General features: G+C 45.1%; 1 protein-coding gene across 2 annotated transcripts in view; it reads left to right on the top strand.

The window, feature by feature from the left end:
* Positions 1-15,144, top strand: part of LOC106583974 (beta-1,3-galactosyltransferase 2) — a 33,332-nt gene extending 18,188 nt beyond the window's left edge. For both annotated transcript variants that reach the window (XM_014168700.3, XM_014168701.3), the window contains exon 2: positions 12,834-15,144. In XM_014168700.3, the coding sequence (XP_014024175.3) occupies positions 13,248-14,549 (1,302 nt within the window). In that variant the 5' untranslated portion in view covers positions 12,834-13,247 and the 3' untranslated portion in view covers positions 14,550-15,144. The remainder of the gene's footprint in view (positions 1-12,833) is intronic.
* The last annotated feature ends 9,475 nt before the right edge of the window (positions 15,145-24,619 follow it).

Raw genomic sequence — 24,619 nt, forward strand, 5'->3', positions numbered from 1 at the left:
ATTTGACTTTGACTTTTGACTTCCTATGAAATCATATTGCAAATGGACAAAACATGTGCCTTATGGACAAGCAAAAAAAATGTCAAAGAATTATGTCAATAAAATATGACAAACGTATGTTCATACAGGTCTTATACATGTGAAATTGACCAAAAAAATGAAAGAATTTAGAAAAACGGTCCAGAAAGCACTTTTTTTATTAAGGGGGTGAAAAGTTTTCAAAAAAAAAATAATTTTTTCAAAGTTTTACCCTTGGGTCTTGACTTGTGTTACATTTGCAATAAGAAAATGTTACGGTGGAGCGCGCTTGCCATCTATTGGATTTTAGCATTGTGACGCTTGGCATTTGCCACATGACATTTGCAATATGTTTTCATTGAAACGGCGTCCACATGAGTGGTATTGTACATTGTGTATATGTTTCGTACGGTGCCAATATGTTCCCATTCATTTTTGTCCATTTCATGGGGGTCTTCCCTTACTCATTTAAGGGTTTTTCTTTATTTTTACTATTTCTACATTTTAGAATAATAGTGAAGACATCAAAACTCTTAAGTAACACATATGGAATCATGTAGTAACCAAAAAAGTGTTAAACAAATCCAAATATATTTTATATTTGAGATTCTTCAAATAGCCACCCTTTGCTTTGATGAGAGCTTTGCACACTCTTGGCATTCTCTCAACCAGCTTCACCTGGAATGCTTTCCCAACAGTCTTGAAAGACTTCCCACATATGCTGAGCACTTGTTGGCTGCTTTTCCTTCGCTCTGCGGTCCAATTCATTCCAAACCATCTCAATTTGGTTGAGGTCAGGGGATTGTGGAGGCCAGGTCATCTGATGCAGCACTCCATCACTCTCCTTCTTGGTAAAATAGCCCTTACACAGCCTGGAGGTGTGTTGGGTCATTGTCCTGTTGAAAAACAAATGATAGTCCCACTAAGCCCAAACCAGATGGGATGGCGTATCGCTGCAGAAGGCTGAGGTAGCCATGCTGGTTAAGAGGGAAAGGAATTCCACAAATTATCTTTTAACCTCTATGGGCTAGGTGGGACGCTAGCGTGCCACCCGTGGTGCACTCCATCAACAGCAGGTGCATTTCAAGAGCGGCAAATTTGAATCCAAATAAATGTCAAAATTCAAATTTTTCAAAAATACAACTATTTTACACCATTTGAAAGATAAACATCTCCTTAATCTAACCACGTTTTACGATTTCAAAAAGGTTTTACGGCGAAAGCATAAATTTAGAGTATGTTAGGACAGTACATTTACAAGAGTTGTGTGTAATGTTTTGTCAAGTCAAAGACAGGGTCACCAAAACCATAAAACCAGCTAAAATGATGCACTAACCTTTTACAATCTCCATCAGATGACACTCCTAGGACATTATGTTAGACAATGCATGCATTTTTAGTTCTATCAAGTTCATATTTATATCCAAAAACAGCGTTTTACTATGGCATTGATGTTGAGGAAATCGTTTCCCTCCAATAACCGGCAGTCAAGTGAGCGTCACAAATTAAATAATTAAAATTAGAAAACATTGGTAAAATATTATATTGTCATTTAAAGAATTATAGATTTACATCTCTTGAACGCAATCAAATTGCCAGATTTAAAAATAACCTTACTGGGAAATCACACTTTGCAATAATCTGAGCACTGCACCCAGAAAAATACGCGTTGCGATACAGACTAGACGTCATGTTGGGGAGATCTAAAATCGAAAATACTATGTAAATAATCCATTACCTTTGATTCTCTTCATCAGATGTCACTTCCAGGTATCACAGGTCCATAACGAATGTAGTTTTGTTCAAAAAAGCTCATCATTTATGTCCAAAAATCTCCATCTTGTTAGCACATGATCTAAGCCAGCCGGACTTCTCGTCATGAACGAGGGGAAAAAATATATTTCCGTTCGTTCAAACATGTCAAACGTTGTATAGCATAAATCATTAGGGCCTTTTTTAACCAGAACATGAATAATATTCAAGGTGGACGAATGCATACTCTTTTATAACGTATTGGAACGAGGGTACCCAACATGAACTCGCGCGCCAGGTGTCTAATGGGACATCATCGTTCCATGGCTCTTGTTCGGTCAGATCTCCCTCCAGAAGACTCAAAACACTTTGTAAAGGCTGGTGACATCTAGTGGAAGCAATAGGAAGTGCCAAAATATTCCTCAGCCCCTGTGTTTTTCAATGGGATAGGTTTAAAGTCAATACAACACATCAGGTATCCACTTCCTGTCAGAAAATGTCTCAGGGTTTTGCCTGCCAAATGAGTTCTGTTATACTCACAGACACCATTCAAACAGTTTTAGAAACTTTAGAGTGTTTTCTATCCATATATAATAAGTATATGCATATTCTAGTTACTGGGTAGGATTAGTAACCAGATTAAATCGGGTACATTTTTTTTATCCAGACGTGCAAATGCTGCCCCCTAGCCCTAACAGGTTAACAAGGCACACCTTTTAATTGAAATTCATTCCAGGTGACTACCTCATTAAGCTGGTTGAGGGAATGGCAAGAATGTGCAAAGCTGTCATCAAGGCAAAGGGTGGCTATTTGAAGAATCTCAAATATAAAATATATTTAGATTTGTTTAACAATTTTTTGGTTACTACATGATTCCAGGGTAGCCTAGTGGTTAGAGTGTTGGGCTAGTAACTGAAAGGTTGCAAGTTTGAATCCCTGGGCTGACAAGGTACAAATCTGTCATTCTGCCCCTGAACAAGGCAGTTAACCCACTATTCCTAGGCTGTCATTGAAAATAAGAATTTATTCTTAACTGACTTGCCTAGTTAAATAAAATAAATGTGTTATTTTATAGTTTTGAGGTCTTCACTATTATTCTACAATGTAGAAAATAGTAAAAATAAAGAAAAACCCTTGAATGAGTAGGTGTTCTAAAACTTTTGACCGGTAGTGTATGTACATTACATGAAATCCAAATAAAAATCCCATTAAATTACAGATTGTAATGCAACAAAATTGGAAAAACACCATGGGGGATGAATACTTTTGCAAGGCACTGTAGATACTGATAAAATACAGCAATCTCTTTCATAAGTTCTTTAAACAATAAAGGCTTATTTACCAACAATTCTGAAAATGGATATATAGTGGTTTGGAAAGAAACTCTTCATTTGGACATTTTAGGCCATGGTGTTCTATTAGATTTCACCATTTAATGGTGTCTATCATTAGGTGTGATTTGAGACGCATAAGTCATTAGCTGGATTCAAATATTATCATTCAGTCTTTGATATTTTTTACTGAGGTGGAACTGCTGGGTCCTCAATTATCACCACTGTAACTAATTGGCTGGTGTGGCAGTGATGGGAGGCAAGGAAATATATTAATGAAGCACCACGTTCAGCCTAATCACTGAAACGCTACCAAAAGGGATGCCTGCCTGATCAGACCGTGTGAAATTTCACTTGATTAGACAACTGTGTAATCAGGAAGTGTATAGAAGATGTTGTACCCACTGTGACTATTATAACCTACCCTAACCAGAAACCGTGGATTGATGGCAGCATTCACACAAAATTGAAAGCACGAACCATCGCATTTAACAAATGGCAAGGTGGCTGGGAATATGGCCGAATACAAACAGGCAAACAGGCAAAACGTCAGTATCGAGACAAATTGGAGTTGCAATTCAACGGCTCAGACACAAAACGTATGTGGCAGGGTCTACAGACAATCACAGACTACAAAAGGAAAACCAGCCACGTCGCAGACACCGACATCTTGCTTCCGGACAAGCTTAACAGGTTCTTTGCCCGCTTTGAGGATAACACAGGGACAACGATGTGGCCCAGTACCAAGGACTGTGGGCTCTCCTTCTCCGTGGCCGACGTGAGTAAGACGTTTAAACCGGTTAACCCTTGCAGGGCTGCCGGCCCAGATGGCATTCCTAGCCGCGTCCTCAGAGCATGCGCAGACCAGCTGACTGGTGTGTTTACGGACATATTCAATCTCTCCCTATCCCAGTCTGCTGTCCCCACATGCTTCAATATGGCCATCATTGTTCCTGTACCCAAGAATGCAAAGGTAACTGAACTAAATGACTATCATCATGATGTGCTTTGAGAGACTAGTCAAGGACCATATCACCTCCATCTGTCACACTGTCACCCTAGACCCACTTCAATTTGCTTAGCGCCCCAATAGGTCCACTGACAATGCAATCGCAATCACACTGCACACTGCCCTATCCCATTTCAACAAGAGGAATACCTATGTATTCCTAACAATCCGCACCCAGGTGGTGAAGGTAGGAAACAACGTTTCGCTGCGCTGATCCTCAACACTGGGGTCCCACAAGGGTGCTTACTTAGCCCCCTCCTGTACTCACTGTTCACGCATGACTGCATGGCCATGCACACCTCCAACTCAATCATCAAGTTTGCAGATCACACAACAGCGGTAGGCTTGATTACCAACAACGACGTCAAACAGTCTACAGGGAGGAGGTGAGGGCTCTGGGGGTGTGGTGCCAGGAAAATAACCTCTCACTCAACATCAACAAAACACAGGAGATGATCGTGGACTTCAGGGAACAGCAGAGGGAGCATCCCCCCCATCCACATCGACGGGACAGCAGTGGAGAAGGTGGACAGTTTTAAGTTCCTCGGCGTACACATCACGGACAAACTGAAATGGTCCACCCACACAGACAGTGTGGTGAAGAAGGTGCAACAGCTTCTCTTCAAGCTCAGGAGGCTGAAGAAATGTGGCTTGACACCTAAAACCCACACAAACTTTTACAGATGCTCAATTCAGAGCATCCTGTCGGGCTGCATCGCCGCCTGGTACGGCAACTGCACCGCCCACAACCGCAGGGCTCTCCAGAGGGTGTTGCGGTCTGCACAACACATCAACGGGGGCAAACTACCTGCCCTCCAGGACACCTACAGCACCCGATGTCACCGGAAGGCCAAAAAGATCATCAAGGACAACAATCACCAAGCCACTGCCTGTTCACCCCACTTCCATCCAGAAGGCGAGGTCAGTACAGGTGCATCAAATCTGGGACTGAGAAACTGAAAAACAGCTTCTATCTCAAGGCCATCAGACTGTTAAATATCCATCACTAGCACATTACAGGCTGCTGCCTTATACATAGACTTAAAATCACTGGCCACTTTAATAAATGAAACACAAGTCACTTTAATAATGTTTACATATCTTGCATTACTCATCTCATATGTATATACTGTATTCTATACTATTCTACTGTATCTTAGTCTATGCCGCTCTGACATTGCTCCTCCATATATTTATATATTCTTTATTCCATTCCTTACTTAGATTTGTGTGTATTGGGTATATGTTGTGAAATTGTTAGATATTACTTGTTAGATATTCTTGCACTGTCGGAACTAGAAGCACAAGCATTACCCTACACCCACAATAACATCTGCTAAACACATATATGTGACCAATAACATTTTATTTGATTTGACAAACAACACGTCAACATCTCTCCTGCGGATAAACTCTGTGTGTGTGCATGTGTGTGCGCTCCCACACGTGTGTGCATACTGTATTAGACTCCTGATAATTATTCCATGTATAGGCAACAACAGAAACCTTTCGAGCATTCGATTTGCTCTGATGTAAAGTGTGTTAACCTTTAAAGCAAAGCCAGCCTTGGCCATTCTCATTCTGCTGTAATTGCATGCACAGGGTAAGCACATTCTGCTCAAAAGTTTAGCATGCTCCCATCCAGTTGTTGTGACAAATGAGTAAACACTTTCCCTCTCTCTCACTCACTCACCCACTCTCTCATAGCATTACACATCATAACACATGAACAAACACAATGCTAATAAACAAACAAACTGAAAGTAAGACAGAAAGAAATGGAGGAAGAATTCAGGAACTGAGCTGTTTGTGTCTCAATTATATGGAAAGAAACGTAGGCCCCTCAGCCTGCCAATATCTGGCAGCATGTTTGTGTGTGTGCGTGTGTGTGCGTGTGTGTGTGTATATGCCTGTGTATGTGTGTGTACTCAGAGAGCAAGAGCTGGCAGGGAGGCTTCTCTCCACGCAGGCAGAGAGGCAGGCAGGCAGGCAAGGTATTGATAAGCTAGAGGTGCAAGGTGAATGAAGGCTGATATCGCCGGTGGCTGGCTGGGGCTCCTGCAATACTGCTTGCTGGAGCCTGAAAATTCCTTTTGACAGATGAATCTCCGCCCCGGCTGGTGAGGCATGGAGCGGTGGGGGGCTGATTGCACAGGCTCACCAGAGCGGCGCAGAGTAGCGTTAGCCAGCGTCATGTTGTGCAAACCTGCAATTTATACTTCCGCCCCTGGCATTAATCCCGGCTGATGATATGCAAGAAGCCCCCTTACCATTCCATTCTACCTCCATCATCACCAGCCCACAAGTCCTAAGGAGTTTACATACATACTAGTACCAGATAAATGCTTTATTTTACTGTTCTGTTATACACTATATATACAAAGGTATGTGGAAACCCCTTCTAAGTACTGGATTCCACCCGCCAACCCCTCTTTTACGCTACTGCTACTCTCTGTTCATCATATATGCATAGTCACTTTAACCTGTTAGGGCTAGGGGGCAGTATTGACACGGCTGGATAAAAAACGTACCCGATTTAATCTGGTTATTACTCCTGCTCAGTAACTAGAATATGCATATAATTATTGGCTTTGGGTAGAAAACACTCCAAAGTTTCTAAAACTGTTTGAATGGTGTCTGTGAGTATAACAGAACTCAAATGGCAGGTCAAAACCTGAGAAGATTCTGTACAGGAAGTACCCTGTCTGACCATTTCTTGGCCTTCTTTGCCATCTCTATCCATTACAAAGGATCTCTGCTGTTTCGTGACACTTCCTACGGCTCACATGGTCTCTCAGAAGGCGGCAAAAAGCTGAATTGTGGCTTTGCAGGCTCTGGCTGAAAAAAAGTAGCGCGTTTGGGTAGTGGCTGGTTACAGTACTGTGAGACTCAGGCTCGTGCCCGCGTCGACCGAATGCTTTGTTTTCTTTCCTCTGTTTACCTAAACGGAGATTCCCGGTCGGAATATTATCGCTTTTTTACGAGAAAAATGGCATAAAAATGGATTTTAAACAGCGGTTGACATGCTTCGAAGTACGGTAATGGAATATTTTGTTTATTGTCAATCAGTGTTGCTTCCTAAGTGGACAGTTTGATTTCACAGAAGTGTGATTGACTTGGAGTTACATTGTGTTGTTTAACCTCTCTGGGCTAGGCGGGACGAATTCGTCCCACCTACGCAACAGCCAGTGTAATCCAGTGGCGCGATTTTAAAATACCTTAAAAATCCTATTACTTCAATTTCTCAAACATATGACTATTTTACAGCTATTTAAAGACAAGACTCTCGTTAATCTAACCACACTGTCCGATTTCAAAAAGGCTTTACAACGAAAGCAAAACATTAGATTATGTCAGCAGAGTACCAAGCCAGAAATAATCAGACACCCATTTTTCAAGCTAGCATATAATGTCACAAAAACCCAGAAGACACCTAAATGCAGCACTAACCTTTGATGATCTTCATCAGATGACACACCTAGGACATTATGTTATACAATACATGCATGTTTTGTTCAATCAAGTTCATATTTATATCAAAAAACAGCTTTTTACATTAGCATGTGACGTTCAGAACTAGCATACCCCCCCCGCAAACTTCCGGCGAATTCACTAACAATTTACTAAATTACTCACGATAAACGTTCACAAAAAGCATAACAATTATTTTAAGAATTGTAGATACAGAACTCCTCTATGCACTCGATATGTCCGATTTTAAAATAGCTTTTTGGTGAAAGCACATTTTGCAATATTCTAAGTACATAGCCCAGCCATCACGGGCAAGCTATTTAGACACCCGGCAAGTTTAGCACTCACCAATATCAGATTTACTATTACAAAAGTTTGATTACCTTTTGTTGTCTTCATCAGAATGCACTCCCAGGACTTCTACTTCAATAACAAATGTTGGTTTGGTCCAAAATAATCCATCGTTATATCCGAATAGCGGCGTTTTGTTCGTGCGTTCCAGACACTATCCGAATGGTAAATAAGGGTCGTGCGCATGGCGCAATTCGTGACAAAATAAATCTAAATATTCCATTAACGTACTTCGAAGCATGTCAACCGCTGTTTAAAATCCATTTTTATGCCATTTTTCTCGTAATAAAGCGATAATATTCCGACCGGGAATATCCTTTTAGGTAAACAGACAAAGGAAAAGAAAGCTTTCGGTCGACGCGGGCACGAGCCTGAGTCTCACAGTACTGTAACCAGCCACTACCCAAACGCGGTACTTTTTTTCAGCCAGAGCCTGCAAAGCCACGATTCAGCATTTTTCCGCCTTCTGAGAGCCTATGGCAGCCGTAGGAAGTGTCACGTTATAGCTAAGTTTCTCACTCTTCAATAAACAGAGACAAGAAGAACGACACCTTGTCAGACAGGCCACTTCCTGCATGAAATCTTCTCAGGTTTTTGCCTGCCATATGAGTTCTGTTATACTCACAGACACCATTCAAACAGTTTTAGAAACTTTAGGGTGTTTTCTATCCAAAGCCAATAATTATATGCATATTCTAGTTACTGGGCAGGAGTAGTAACCATATTAAATCGGGTACGTTTTTTATCCAGCCGTGTCATTACTGCCCCCTAGCCCTAACAGGTTAAAATGCTGTAAAATAGTCATATGTTTGAGAAATTGAAGTAATAGCATTTCTAAGGTATTTGAAAATCGCGCCACGGGATTCAACTGGCTGTTGCGTAGGTGGGACGAATTCGTCCCGCCTAGCCCAGAGAGGTTAACCATATCTACATGTACATACTACCTCAATCAGCCTGACTAACCGATGTCTGTATGTAGCCTCGCTACTTTTATAGCCTCGCTACTGTATATAGCCTGTCTTTTTACTGTTGTTTTATTTCTTTACTTACCTATTGTTCACCTAACACCTTTTTTGCACTATTGGTTAGAGCCTGTAAGTAAGCATTTCACTGTAAGGTCTACTACACCTGTTGTATTCGGCGCACGTGACAAATAAACTTTGATTTGATTCGGCTATTTCAGCCACACCCATTGCTGACAGGTGTATAAAATCGAGCACCCAGCCATGCAATCTCCATAGGGAAACATTGCCAGTAGAATGCTGTTATTGTGAAGTGGAAACGTCTAGGAGCAACAACAGCTCAGCCGCGAAGTAGTAGGCCACACAAGCTCACCGAGCGGGACCGCCTAGTGCTGAAGTGCGTGGTGCTTAAAAATCGTCTGTCCTCGGTTGTAACACTCACTACCGAGTTTCAAACTGCCTCTGGAAACAACTTCAGCACAACAACTATTCATTGTGAAGCATAAGGAAATGGGTTTCCATGGCCGAGCAGCCGCACACAAGCTTAAGATCACCATGCGCAATGCCAAGCATCAGCTGGAGTGGTGTAAATCTCACCGCCATTGGAGCAGTGGAAACATGTTCTCTGGAGTGATGAATCACGCTTCACCATCTGGCAGCCATACGGACAAATCTGGGTTTGGCAGATACCAGGAGAGCGCTACCTGCTCAAATGCATACATGTTACATTTACATTTTTTGTCATTTAGCAGACGCTCTTATCCAGAGCGACTTACAGTAGTGAATGCATACATTTCATTATTAAAAAAAAAAAAATCCATACTGGTCCCCTGTGGGAATCAAACCCACTTACCTACTTACAGTAGTGAATGCATACATTTCATAAATGTTTTCTCCATACTGATCCCCGTGGGAATCAAACCCACAACCCTGGCGTTGCAAACACCATGCTCTACCAACTGAGCTACATGGGACTGCGTAGTGCCAACTGTAAAGTTTGGTGGAGGAGGAATGGTCTGGGGCTGTTCTTCATTGTCTGGCTAGGCCCTTTAGCGTTAAGAGGAATCTTAGCGCTACAGCATACATTGGCATTCTAGACAATTCTGTGCTTCCAACTTTGTGGGAACAGTTTGGGGAAGGCCCTTCCCTGTTTCAGCATGACAATGCCCCCGTGCACAAAGTGAGGTCCATACAGAAATGGTTTGCCGAGATCAGTGTGGAGGAACCTGACTGGCCTGCACAGAGCCCTGACCTCAAATTAACTTCTGGGCCACATCCTGACTGATGGTAGCCCATTCTTGCATAATCAATGCTTGGAGTTTCTCAGAATTTGTGGGTTTTTGTTTGTCCACCCGCCTCTTGAGGATTGACCACAAGTTCTCAATGGGATTAAGGTCTGGGGAGTTTCCTGGCCATGGACCCAAAATATCGATGTTTTGTTCCCCAAGCCACTTAGTTATCACTTTTGCCTTATGGCAAGGTGCTCCATCATGCTGGAAAAGGCATTGTTCGTCACCAAACTGTTCCTGGATGGTTGGGAGAAGTTGCTCTCAGAGGACGTGTTGGTACTATTCTTTATTCATGGCTGTGTTCTTAGGCAAAATTGTGAGTGAGACCACACCCTTGGCTGAGAACCAACCCCACACATGAATGGTCTCAGGATGCTTTACTGTTGGCATGACACAGGACTGATGGTAGCGCTCACCTTGTCTTCTCCGGACAAGCTTTTTTCCGGATGCCCCAAACAATCGGAAAGGGGATTCATCAGAGAAAATGACCTTTTGCAGAATATCAGTCTGTCCCTGATGTTTTTCCTGGAGAGAAGTGGCTTCTTTGCTGCCCTTCTTGACACCAGGCCATCCTCCAAAAGTTTTCACCTCACTGTGCGTGCAGATGCACTCACACCTGCCTGCTGCCATTCCTGAGCAAGCTCTGTACTGGTGGTGCCCCGATCCCGCAGCTGAGTCAACTTTAGGAGACGGTCCTGGCGCTTGCTGGACTTTCTTGGGCGCCCTGAAGCCTTCTTCACAACAATTGAACTGCTCTCCTTGAAGTTCTTGATGATCCAATAAATGGATGATTTAGGTGCAATCTTACTGGCAGCAATATCCTTGCCTGTGAAGCCCTTTTTGTGCAAAGCAATGATGACGGCAAATGTTTCCTTGCAGGTAACCATGGTTGACAGAGGAAGAACAATGATTCCAAGCACCACCCTCCTTTCGAAGCTTCCAGTATGTTATTCGAACTCAATCAGTATGACAGAGTGATCTCCAGCCTTGTCCCCGTCAACAATCACACCTGTGTTAACAAGAGAATCACTGACATGATGTCAGCTGGTCCTTTTGCGGCAGGGCTGAAATGCAGTGGAAATGTTTTTGGGGGATTCAGGTCATTTGCATGTCAAAGAGGGACTTTGTAATTCATCTGATCACTCTTCATAACATTCTGGAGTATATGCAAATTGCCATCATACAAATTGAGGCAGCAGACTTTGTGAAAATCTATATTTGTGTCATTCTCAAAACTTTAGGCCATGACTGTCCATAGATTTCACGGTGGGTACGAGACACTGTGGCTTGTAGGCCTCTCCAGGTTTCGCACCCACTGTGAAATTTGGTGGAGGATCGGTGATGATCTAGGGGGCTTCAGCAAGGCTGGAATGTTCCATTAGCAGGAAAACACCATTCTCAAAAGTGACCACAAATGCGATTATGCATGTAATGCTTTTATTATAAAGGTGCATTTTATGGTGAAAATTAACTGTGACGTGATTCTCCGCCCATGTAGGCAGCCTAATCTATTGAAGTGAGACAACACATACTGTGTGCACTTGAACTGGAGAGGAGAGGTAGGTTACTGAAGTTGATGTTGACCTGGTTTTTATGCAAGTCTAGCTCTCTGGAGTTTTATACATACAGCTACGCTTTGTTTCACAGTCCTGCTCAACTGTTGGTTACCTAGTTATTGAGAAATTATGTAATAATAATGTAGTTGGTTCTTCAAACAATTCATCATAATAAAGAACTAATTGATGCCGAATGGAACATGGCACTGGTTGTTTAAATGACTCACAAAGAAAGAGAACAGCTGGTCATTGTGTAATTATTAAGTAATTACTGTTTTAGCATGCAATTTCTACTATGGGCATACCAGGAAGTAGACTATAAAGCAAAACACAACTGATATAAAATTCTCAGAAGGCCCCTGCTGGTATACATCCACACCCTATCCACACTGACATGCTCATGGATGTATGCAATATCACCTTCACAGCTCCCTAATACATATCTATAGTACCACAAATAGTTACAACACTCACACACATGCACGTGAATATGAATGCACATACGTACGCACACACACACAAGCCCCTGTCTCCCTTCCCCACTAGCATCTACGCCCTATCACCCATTGCAGTCATCATCCAGACGTCATCATCCACTCTTCACTCCATCTCAATTCCCCATTATTAACAATCCACCACAGGCGGTGCGTTTACTATGCAAACATTTAAGGCCAGTGGAGATGAGTGTCAGGTTTTGCTGCTCTCATGGAAAGTGCAAATATAATCTACAAGAGGTACTTACCATGGTGAATGCGTAACATTATACTGTACACATAGAATCCATTCTATTGGATTCTATTTCTTTGACTATACATTACTCATGCAGTGCAGCAGAGGGTTTTCATATTTGAATAGATGAGTCATTCTGAATTACTTTGATCATCCGCCACTAAGAATAAAATGCAAAGAAACAACAAAACACAAAGTCAAAGCTGAATCATTTTAAATAAGCTTTGTTCCTCCTCATGGGGATATAGTAAAATCTATTAAATTTAAACAGTTGACATACGTATGGCTCAACGCCATACAATTCTACAGTAGTAGGCACATTTCTGAACATTTGCCAAGCCTGTTTCTCTGTTCTGTCTTCCCAGATAAGAGAGGTGATCCACTAAGAAGGCGACTCCAGTCTCTGATCTGAAAGAGTCCGTACCTGGAGCATGATCCTTGGTGTGTCTGCAGAGCCAGTGAAGAGCCTGGAACCTGCCTCCATGGCCACAGAGTCAGCACCCTCCTAGCTCTGCCAGGGGACACAAGAATAGCTCGACGAGGGGGCTCAACCATCCCCCTCCTAGCTCTGTGTGGGGCCTCAAGCAACCCCTTTCTAGCTCTGCCAGGGGGCCTTGTACATCCCTACTAGGTCCGCCAGGGGCTCACTCCCACCTATCTGCCAGCTCAGATAACCCTCTGGCTGTTGGCAAACACATGTTTGACGTGATCGAATGTGACCGCCGCCGCGCCATCCAGAGCAGCTGCAGCCCCCTGCTCCCCCTGCCTGCTGATCCACCATGCAGTGGAGACGACGGCACTGCTGCCCCATGAAGATGACCTGGACCATGAAGCGCTCGCTCTTCCGGACCCACATGGCGGGTCTCCTGTCCCTGGCCCTCCTCTTCACCCTCTTCCTCTTCTTCAGCCACCAGGACTGGCTGCCGGGCCGGACCGGGCCCCGTGACAACCCCCTGACCTACACCGTTAGGGGCTTCCGCACGGCCAAGGCCGAGGCAAATCAGAGCTTGAGTCTGCGGAACCTGTGGAGGGAGACAGGCTACGTGCCTCCAAAGCCCCAGCTTAACCTCAGCTCCCAGCAGGCTGAGGGTGGCGGTGGAGGGGGAGCCATGGTGGGCGTAACGGGACTAGAGAACTCGATGAGCGCCAACAACAGTTTACAGCAGGAGATGGGCGTGGGAGGGAGGCTCAATTCCCAGCCCTACCGCTACATGCTCAACGAGCCCTTCAAGTGCAGGGACAGCACCCCGTTCTTGGTGCTGCTGATCGCTGCAGAGCCAGGCCAGGTAGACGCCAGGAACGCTATCCGGCAGACGTGGAGCAACGAGAGCGTGGCCATGGGTCTAGGTTTCGTCCGACTCTTCCTGCTGGGTCTAGGGCGGAGCTCGGACAGGTACACCCAGACCGCCATTGAGGAGGAGAGCTGGGTTCACCATGACATCATCCAGCAGGACTATCAGGACACATACTACAACCTCACCATCAAAACCCTGATGGGCATGAACTGGGTGGCCACCCATTGCCCGCAGGCGCACTATGTCATGAAGACAGACAGTGACATGTTTGTTAACACGGAGTATCTCATCCAGAAGCTGCTGAAGCCCGAGCTCCCACCGAGACAGAGCTACTTCACTGGCTATCTGATGAGGGGCTACGCACCCAACCGCAACAAGGACAGCAAGTGGTACATGCCTCCAGAGCTGTACCCTAGCGAGAGGTACCCCATCTTCTGCTCGGGAACCGGGTATGTGTTATCTGGGGACATGGCAGAGAGGATCTATCAGGCGTCTCTGAGCATACGGAGGCTGCATCTGGAGGACGTTTACGTGGGCATATGCCTAGCCAAGCTCCGCATTGACCCCACACCGCCGCCCAACGAGTTTCTCTTCAACCACTGGAGGGTGTCCTACTCCAGCTGTAAGTACAGCCATCTCATCACCTCCCACCAGTTCCAGCCCAACGAACTGGTCAAGTACTGGAACCACCTGCAGACCAACAAGCACAATGCATGCATCAACATGGCCAAGGAAAGGAATGGGAGGTATAGACACAGGAAGTATCACGCAGAGAGACATCAGTGATGATAACTCTACTTACCGTGGGAAGTCTGGACAGGAAGACAAAATGGTAAGGAAGTGGACAAGAAGAATGGTTGGATCTGGAAAGGGCATGTTAAGAGAGCTCAGCACTATACACTACCTGGGAAAGAGCAGTGTTTTTGGTATTGTGTACAGTCAATTAAAACTATTTTTTTAATTTGAGAGAGATGTTATGTATTGTAAACCTGTTGAAAACTCTTTTTAAAAAGGTTAGTGACGTTCCATGTTTATGTGCAATATAAAGCATGCACACAACATAAAAAAACTGCAAAGTGGGGATTCTGCCACTTTCAGGTGCAAATACAATGATCAGAAGAGACAAGGCCAGTGGTTGATGGGGTTTTGTTACACAACAGGTAGGTCACTAACTGTGGGGACAATTCTGTCAAAGAACTATAAACAATTAATAATATTAAGAGTATTTACATGGGATGGGAAAAGGGAAAGAGAGAAATGCATCACTACCTACAGAAATTATGAATATATTTATGATGTGGACCACTAATGCTGCCCTCATTCTCAATGTTTGCTTTACATAATTATCATAAAATATGAATTAAAAGGGTTTACCTGTCAATATGCCATATATTTTATTTACAGCCAAGGTGAAAGCACTCAGAATAACTACTGAGATTGTATTTTCTAAAGCTTTACATTGAGTGTGATGAGTCTGCACATGAGCAAATGTGCAATGAATTGAATAACAACTAAATGTATTGAATTTCTCAGGTTTCTTTTGCTTTTGTTGTTTATAATTTTGAGAAACGTCTCACTTGACGCTGCCTATCTTTCATTCACCATTATACACCAACAGCTCATTTTGCCATTTTGCAGTCAACAACCATTTACATATATTATCAGGTATGAAGGTAAGACCCAGATGCAGACAGGTCAAATTAACAATGGTTTAATAATCCAACAGGGGCAGGCAATAGACAGGTCAAGGCAGGCAGGGCTCAGTAAACCAGAGGTGGGGCAACGGTATCAGACGGCAGGCAGGCTCAGGGTCAGGTTAGGCAGAGTTCAATAATCCAGAGGTGGGGCAAAGGTACAGGTTGGCAGGCAGGCTCACGGGCAGGCAGAGTGGTCAGGCAGGTGGGCTCAGAGTCAGGACAGGCAAGGGTCAAAACCAGGAGGGCGAGAAAAAGAGAGACAGGAGCTGAGAACAAAAACTCTGGTTGACTTGACTAACTGGCAACAGACAAACAGATAACACAGGAATAAATACACAGGGGATAATGGAGAAGTTGGGTGACACCTGGAGGGGGGTGGAGACAATCACAAAGACAAGTGAAACAGATCAGGGTGTGACAGTACCCCCCCCCAGAGGCGTCACCTGGCGTCCTACCTGGTTGACCAGGGAGTCGGCGGTGGAACTCGGCGATGAGGGCTGGGTCCAGGATGTCTCTAGCAGGGACCCAGCACCTCTCCTCCAGGCCATAACCCTCCCAGTCCACCAGGTACTGGAAACCCCTGCCCCGTGGTTGAACACTCAGGTGGTGTCACTGTGTACACCGGATGGCCATCAATGACACAAGGAAGAGGCGTGGGCCTGGAAACAGAAGACAAAGGTTTGTGAGACACGGGCTTAATCCTAAACACATGGAAAGTAGGGTGAATATGGAGGGTACAGGGTAACAAAAGACAAACAGCAGTGGGGCTAATGGCTCTAGAGATGGGGAACGGGCTGATGAAACGGGGGGAAAGTTTACGGGAGAGCCATACCCTCTGCCCGAGCCGATAGCATGGAGCAGGGGTCCGGTGGCGATCCGCTTGTCACCTATACATGGAAGTGGTCTTAAACAGAGCGGTCCGGGCTCTCTTCCAGGTACGGCAACAGTGGCGGATGAACATCTGGTCAGAGGGATTGCTGACTTCCTCCTCTTTCTCGGGGAAGAGCGCTGGCTGATATCCCAAGGAATGCTCGAAGGGCGAGAGACCCGTGGCAGAGCAAGGAAGGGTGTGGCGGGTGTACTCAACCCATACCAGTTGCTGACTCCAGGTGGTAGGTTTGGCGGAGACTAGGAAGTGAAGAGTCGGCTCTAAGTCCTGGTTGGCTCGCTCCAACTGGCCTTTGGACTGGGGATGGAATCCAGAGGACAGGCTGGCCGATGACCCAATGAGCGTGCAGAACACCTTCCAGAACCGGGAAAGAACTGTGGACCCCGGTCGGAGACCATGTCCACCGGGAGTCTGTGGATCCAGAAGACGTGATGCCCCATAAGCTGAGCTGTCTCCTTGGCCAAGGGTAATTTGGGGTAGAGGAATGAAGTGGGCAGCTTTGTAAAACCGGTTGACAACCGTCAGGATGGCAGTGTTGCCCTCAGATGGGGGAAGGCCCGTGACAAAATCCAGGGATATATGGGACCAGGGATGGTGAGGGACAAGCAGTGGTTGGAGAAGACCATCCGTAACTTACCGTCTTGTTCTGTGTGCAGACTGTGCAGTCGGCGACAAAAGCGGCAACATCCGGAACCATAGTAGGCCACCAAAAGCATTGTCGCACTAAGGCCAGGGTCTGACGAGCGCCTGGGTGACAGGCAAGCCTGGAGGAATGAGCCCACTCCAGGACCGCGGAGCGGACAGCGTCAGGTACAAATATCGTTATCTGGGCCCCCCCAGGGTTCGGCTGGGACCGCTGCGCCTCCCAGACCTGTTTCCCTATACACCAGCTGAGTGACGTGCCTGGCAACGAGGTGAGAAGGATGGTCTCGGGCTCCGGGGAGGTAACCGTGGGGTTATAGGGCGAGACAGGGCATCCAGCTTGATGTTCTTGGACCCCGGCCGGTAGGAGATGGAAAAGTTGAACCGGGTAAACAGCAGGGCCCATTTCGCTTGCCTGGAGTTGAGGCGCTTGGCGGTGCGGAGATACTCCAGGTTTTTGTGGTCGGTCCACACAATGAACGGATGTTCCACCCCTTCTAGCCAGTGCCTCCATTCCTCCAATGCCATCTTCACTGCGAGAAGCTCCCGATTCCCCACATCGTAGTTCCTCTCCATGGCGTTGAGACAGTGGGAGAAAAAGGTGCAGGGATGCATCTTAAAGTCCAGGACCGCCCCCACTCCGACATCCGAAGCATCGGCCACCACCACAAACTGATGGAAAGAGTCAGGATGAACCAAGAGCAGTGGTGAAGCGGTGTTTAAGGTCCCGGAACACCCGGTCAGCGGCAGAGGACCACATGAACGGAACCTTGGTAAAGGTGAGGGCAGACAGGGTGGAGGCCAGGGTGCTGTAACCCTGGATGAAGCGGCGATAAAAGTTAGTGAACCCCAGGAAGCATTGCAGCTGCACCCTGGATGTAGGCTGAGGCCAATCCACCACCGCTCTCACCTTCTCGGGATCCATCTGGACACTCCCAGCAGAGATGATGTAGCCCAGAAAGGGAATGGTGGAGCGATGGAACTCGCATATTTCCGCCTTAACAAACAAATGGTTCTCCAGAAGGTACTGGAGAACCTGTCAGATGTGGAGCACGTGTTCTTGGGGGGAGCGGTAGAAGACGAGGATCAATGTAGACAAACCGGTTTAACATGTCGCGGAGAACATCATTCACAAGAGCCTGGAACACAGCAGGGGCGTTGGTGAGGCCAAAGGGCATGACCAGATATTCGTAGTGGCTGCTGGCTGTGTTGAAGGCAGTCTTCCACTCGTCCCCCTCTCGTATCCGCACCAAGGGGTCGGCTTTTTGTAGATGCAGCTTGGAGAAAACCGTGGCCCCCTGGAGCAGCTCGAAGGCCAAGTAAATGAGTGGTAGCAGATAACGCTTCTTCACAGTAATGTCATTGCCTGGTAGTCAATGCACGGGTGCAGGGTCTTGTCCTCTCCTCGAAGAAGAGCCCTGCGCCAGGGGGAGAGGAAGAGGGACAGATAAATCATGTAGCTAGGGAGTCCCCAATGTAGTTCTCCATAGCCTTGGTCTCTGGTCTCGACAGAGAGTACAGACTTCCCCAGGGCAGCGTGGTGCTAGGGAGAAGGACAATCCCGCAGTCATCGGTGCAGTGTGGCAGAAGGGAAGTGGCCTGTGACGTGCTGAACACCTCCCGGAGGTCCTGGTACTCCGCAGGAATGGAGGAGAGGTCCGGAGCAACTTCCGAGCCCCCAGGAGACGTCCCGGGGCAGGATGCACCGACTTCAGACAATGGGCTTGGCAGAACGGACTTCAGCCCATGATAGCACCCATAGACCAGTTGATGAGGGGATTGTGTCAATGGAGCCAGGAGAACCCCAAAACCACAGGAATCTGGCGGGACTTGATGAGCAGGAATTGAATGGTCTTGCTGTGATTCCCTGACACACGTAGATTGATGGGAGTGGTGTTATGGGTGACCCGACCTATAGAGCGCCCGTCCAGTGCTCTAACATCCATGGGAATGGAGAGGGGCTGAGTGGGGATGTTCAGCTCAGAAGCCAGAGTGGCATCCAAAAAGCTCTCATCAGCCCCAGAGTCAATGATGACCCGGAGCGATTTGGACTAGTTTCCTCACAGCAGAATGATATGAAAAGGAGTGCGAGTAAGGGAAGCAGAAAAGTTCTCCATATGGCCCACCAAAATACTCACTCCTACCGGTGAGCCTGGTCTTTCACCGGGCAAGAGGACAAAAACTGACCAAAAGTCCCACAATACACCCAGCTCCTTGTGTTGATCCAGTGTTGCCGTTCTGCTGGTGACTGCCCAGCTTTGCCTAGTTGCATAGGCTTGGGAAACAGTGCCTCGGCCGTCTTCGGTGACTCTCGAGGAAGGTCGGGAAACATCGGGTGCTCTCGGCAACGGAACCGTCAGGGACTTGCGGGATGACTCGAGGCAAGGTGGAATCCCTGGACGTGCGAGCGAAATTGAATTTCCTCTCAATCCGTTGTTCCCGCAATCGCCCATCGATGCGGATGGTCAAAGCGATGAGGGAGTCAAGATCCGTAGGTAACTCCCGAGCAGCAAGCTCGTCCTTAATAACCTCCTCTGAGACGGCATGCAGGAACATGTTGAACAGTGCTTCCACGCACTCTCCACTGCCAATGTGCGGAAATCCACTGCATAGTCGGCCACTCGGCGGGCGTCCCGCCAGAGCTGGATTAGCTTCCGGGCAGCATCACTCCCGGAGAACCAGGCATCAAAAACCTTCCTCACCTCTCCCGGGAACCCCTCCATTCTCACGCACATGGCCGGCTGTTGATCCCATATGGCGATAGCCCAGGCGAGTGCCCTCCCAGACATCAGTGTGATGAGGGAGGCTATCTTGGAGCGATCGGAGGGGAAGGAGGAGGGCTGAAGCTGAAAAATGAGGACACATTGAGCTAAAAATGCCCGACAGGTGCTCGGATCTCCATTAAAGCGTTCCGGGGGAGGTAACCGGGGCTCCTGGGAAGGTGGAGTGGCTGGGGGGCAGCGCTACTAACTGCCGAGTTACTGAGGGGCGGTGGGTTTACCACCATGGCAGGCTGCCCCCCAGACAACACGCGGAATTGCTCCAGCGAAATGTCCAACGCCCGGTCATGGCGCTCAGCCAATGTTTGGACCCCTTCCATAAGACCACGAAGCAATTCCTCATGCCTATTAATGGAGGCTCCTTGAAAGGAGATGGCGTTGCGCAGCTGGCCCGGGTGTGCTGGGTCATTCATGGCCAGTTCATACTCTCAGGTATGGTTAGATCCAGACGCAGACACGTTGAATTAACTTGCAAGCGTCCCACCCTAGTCAATAGCCAGTGGAATCGCGTGGCGCGAAATACAAATACCTCAAAAATGCTATAACTTCAATTTCTCAAACATTTGACTATTTTATACCATTTTAACCTCTTGGGGCTATGTGGGACGCTAGCGTGCCACCCGTGGTGCACCTTATCAACAGCAGGTGCATTTCAAGAGCCGCAAATTTGAAACCAAATAAATGTCAAAATTCAAATTTTTCAAACATACAACTATCTTACACCCTTTGAAAGATAAACATCTCCTTAATCTAACCACGTTGTCCGATTTCAAAAAGGTTTTACGGCGAAAGCATAAAGTTAGATTATGTTAGGAGAGTACATTGACAATAGCTGTGTGTAATGTTTTGTCAATTCAAAGACAGGCGTCACCAAAACCATAAAACCAGCTAAAATTATGCACTAACCTTTAACCTCTATGGGACCGGCGGGACGAATTCGTCCCACCTACGTAACAGCCACTGCCAGCCTGTGGCGCGATTTTCAAAATCTTCAAAATCCTATTACTTCAATTTCTCAAACATATGACTATTTTACAGCCATTTAAAGATAAGACTCTCGTTAATCTAACCACACTGTCCGATTTCAAAAAGGCTTTACAACGAAAGCAAAACATTAGATTATGTCAGCAGAGTACCAAGCCAGAAATAATCAGACACCCATTTTTCAAGCCAGCATATAATGTCACCAAAACCCAGAAGACAGCTAAATGCAGCACTCACCTTTGATGATCTTCATCAGATGACAACCCTAGGACATTATGTTATACAATACATGCATGTTTTGTTCAATCAAGTTCATATTTATATCAAAAAACAGCTTTTTACATTAGCATGTGACGTTCAGAACTAGCATACCCCCGCAAACTTACGGGGAATTCGCTAACATTTTACTAAATTACTCACGATAAACGTTCACAAAAAGCATAACAATTATTTTAAGAATTATAGATACAGACCTCCTCTATGCACTCGATATGTCCGATTTTAAAATAGCTTTTTGGTGAAAGCACATTTTGCAATATTCTAAGTACATAGCCCAGGCATCACGGGCTCGCTATTTAGACACCCGGCAAGTTTAGCACTCACCATAATCATATTTACTATTATAAAAATGTCATTACCTTTTGTTGTCTTCGTCAGAATGCACACCCAGGACGTCTACTTCAATAACAAATGTTGGTTTGGTCCAAAATAATCCATCGTTATATCCGAATAGCGGCGTTTTGTTCGTGCGTTCCAGACACTATCCGAAATAGTAAAGAAGTGTCGCGCGCTTGGCGCAATTCCTGACAATAAAATTCAAAGTATTCCATTGCCGTACGTCGAAGCATGTCAACCGCTGTTTAAAATCAATTTTTACGTCATTTTTCTCGTAGAAAAGCGATAATATTCCGACAGGGAATCTCCTTTTCGGCAAACAGAGGAAAAAATCCCAAAGGCGGGGGCGGTCGGGGTCACGCGCATAAGCTAGTGTCTCTTGATGGGCCACTTGAGAAAGGCGATAATGTGTTTCAGCCTGGGGCTGGAATGACGACATTCTCTTTTTTCCCGGGCTCTGAGAGCCTATGGAAGACGTGGGAAGTGTCACGTTAGAGCAGAGATCCTTAGTAAATGATAGAGATGGCAAAGAAGTTCCAGAAATGGTCAGACAGGCCACTTCCTGTAAAGGAATCTCTCAGGTTTTGACCTGCCATTTGAGTTCTGTTATACTCACAGACACCATTCAAACAGTTTTAGAAAATTTAGGGTGTTTTCTATCCATATGTAATAAGTATATGCATATTCTAGTTACTGAGTAGGAGTGGTAACCAGATTAAATCGGGTATGTTTTTTATCCAGCCGTGTCAATGCTGCCCCCTAGCCCTAACAGGTTAACAATCTCCATCAGATGACACTCCTAGGACATTATGTTAGACAATACATGCATTTTTAGTTCTATCAAGTTCATATTTATATCCAAAAACAGCAGTTTACTATGGCGTTGATGTTCAGGAAATCGTTTCCCTCCAATAACCGGCAGTCAAGTCAGCACCACAAATTAAATAATTAAAATTAGAAAACATTGGTAAAATATTATATTGTCATTTAAAGAATTATAGATTTACATCTCTTGAACACAATCAACTTGCCAGATTTAAAAATAACCTTACTGGGAAATCACACTTTGCAATAATCTGAGCACTGCGCCCAGAAAAATACGCTTTGCTATACAGACAAACGGCCATGTTGGAGAGATCTAAAATCGAAAATACTATGTAAATAATTCATTACCTTTGATTCTCTTCATCAGATGTCACTTCCAGGAATCCCAGGTCCATAACGAATGTAGTTTTGTTCAAAAAAGCTCATCATTTATGTCCAAAAAGCTCCGTGTTGTTAGCACATGATCTAAGCCAGCCGGACTTCTCGTCATGAACGAGGGGAAAAAAATATATTTACGTTCGTTCAAACATGTCAAACGTTGTATAGCATAAATCATTAGTGCCTTTTTTAACCAGAACATGAATAATATTCAAGGTGGACGAATGCATTCTCTTTTAAAACGTATTGGAACGAGGGTACCCAACATGAACTCGCGCGCCAGAGTCTAATCGGCCATCACCGTTCCAAGGCTCTTGTTCGGTCAGATCTCACAGTAGAAGACTCAAAACACTTTGTAAAGGCTGGTGACATCTAGTGGAAGCAATAGGAAGTGCCAAAACATTAATAAGATCCTGTGTGTTTCAATGGTATAGGCTTAAAGGTAATTCAACACATCAGGTATCCACTTCCTGTCAAAATCTGTCTCAGGGTTTTGCCTGCCAAATGAGTTCTGTTATACTCACAGACACCATTCAAACAGTTCTAGAAACTTTAGGGTGTTTTCTATCCATATATAATAAGTATATGCATATTCTAGTTACTGGGTAGGATTAGTAACCAGATTAAATCGGGTACGTTTTTTTATCCAGCCGTGAAAATACTGCCCTAGCCCCAACAAGTTCAAGACAAGACTATCGTTAATCTAACCACATTGTCCGATTTCAAAAAGGCTTTACAGCGAAAGCAAAACATTAGATTATGTCAGGAGTCTACCCTGCCAAAAATAATCACACAGCCATTTTCAAAGCATGCATATATGTCACAAAAGCCAAAACCACATCTAAATGCAGTACTAACCTTTGATGATCTTCATCAGATGACAACCCTAGGACATTATGTTATACAATACATGCATGTTTTGTTCAATCAAGTTCATATTTATATCAAAAACCAGCTTTTTACATTAGCATGTGATGTTCAGAACTAGCATACCCACCAAAAACTTCCGGTGAATTTACTAAATTACTCATGATAAATGTTCACAAAATACATAACAATTATTTAAAGAATTATAGATACAGAACTCCTTTATGCAATCGCGGTGTCAGATTTTAAAATAGCTTTTCGGCGAAAGCACATTTTGCAATATTCTGAGTACATAGCTCGGCCATCACGGCTAGCTATTTTGACAGCCACCAAGTTTGGGACTCACTAAACTCAGAATTACTATTAGAAAAATTTGATTACCTTTGCTGTTCTTCGTCAGAATGCACTCCCAGGACTTCTACTTCAACAACAAATGTTGTTTTGGTTCCAAATAATCCATAGTTATATTCAAATAGCTCCGTTTTGTTCGTGCGTTCAGGTCACTATCTGAAGGGTGACGCGCGAGCGCATTTCGTGACAAAAAAAATCAAAATATTCCATTACCGTACTTAGAAGCATGTCAAACGCTGTTTAAAATCAATTTTTATACTATTTTTTCTCGTAAAATAGCGATAATATTCCAACCGGGCAACGTTGTATTCATTCAAAGGCTGAAAGAAAAAAAATGAGAATTCTCGTGAATGCGCATCTCAGTCTCACTGTCCCCACAGGCTGACCACTCACAAAGCCTGCTGCTGTTCTTCGCCCAGAGACAGCAGACACCCCATTCCACTTTCTGCCGGCTTTAGAGAGCCAATGGGAGCCTTAGAAAGTGTCACGTTACAGCACAGATGCTGTATTTTCGATAGAGATGCAACAGAAGCACAACAAATTTTCAGACAGGGCACTTCCTGTATGGAATCTTCTCAGGTTTTGGCCTGCCATATGAGTTCTGTTATACTCACAGACAACATTCAAACAGTTTTAGAAACTTTAGAGTGTTTTCTATCCAAATCTACTAATTATATGCATATTCTCGTTTCTGGGCAAGAGTAGTAACCAGTTTAAATCGGGTTTAAACCTGTTTAAATTTAAACCTGTTTAAATTGGGTACGTTTTTCATCCGGCCGTGAAAATACTGCCCCCTAGCCCAGACAGGTTAAAGCTAGTGAGGGAGAT

This window comes from Salmo salar, chromosome 23 (genome assembly GCF_965601325.2).
Source record: "Salmo salar chromosome 23, fSalSal1, whole genome shotgun sequence".
NCBI lineage: Eukaryota > Metazoa > Chordata > Actinopteri > Salmoniformes > Salmonidae > Salmo > Salmo salar.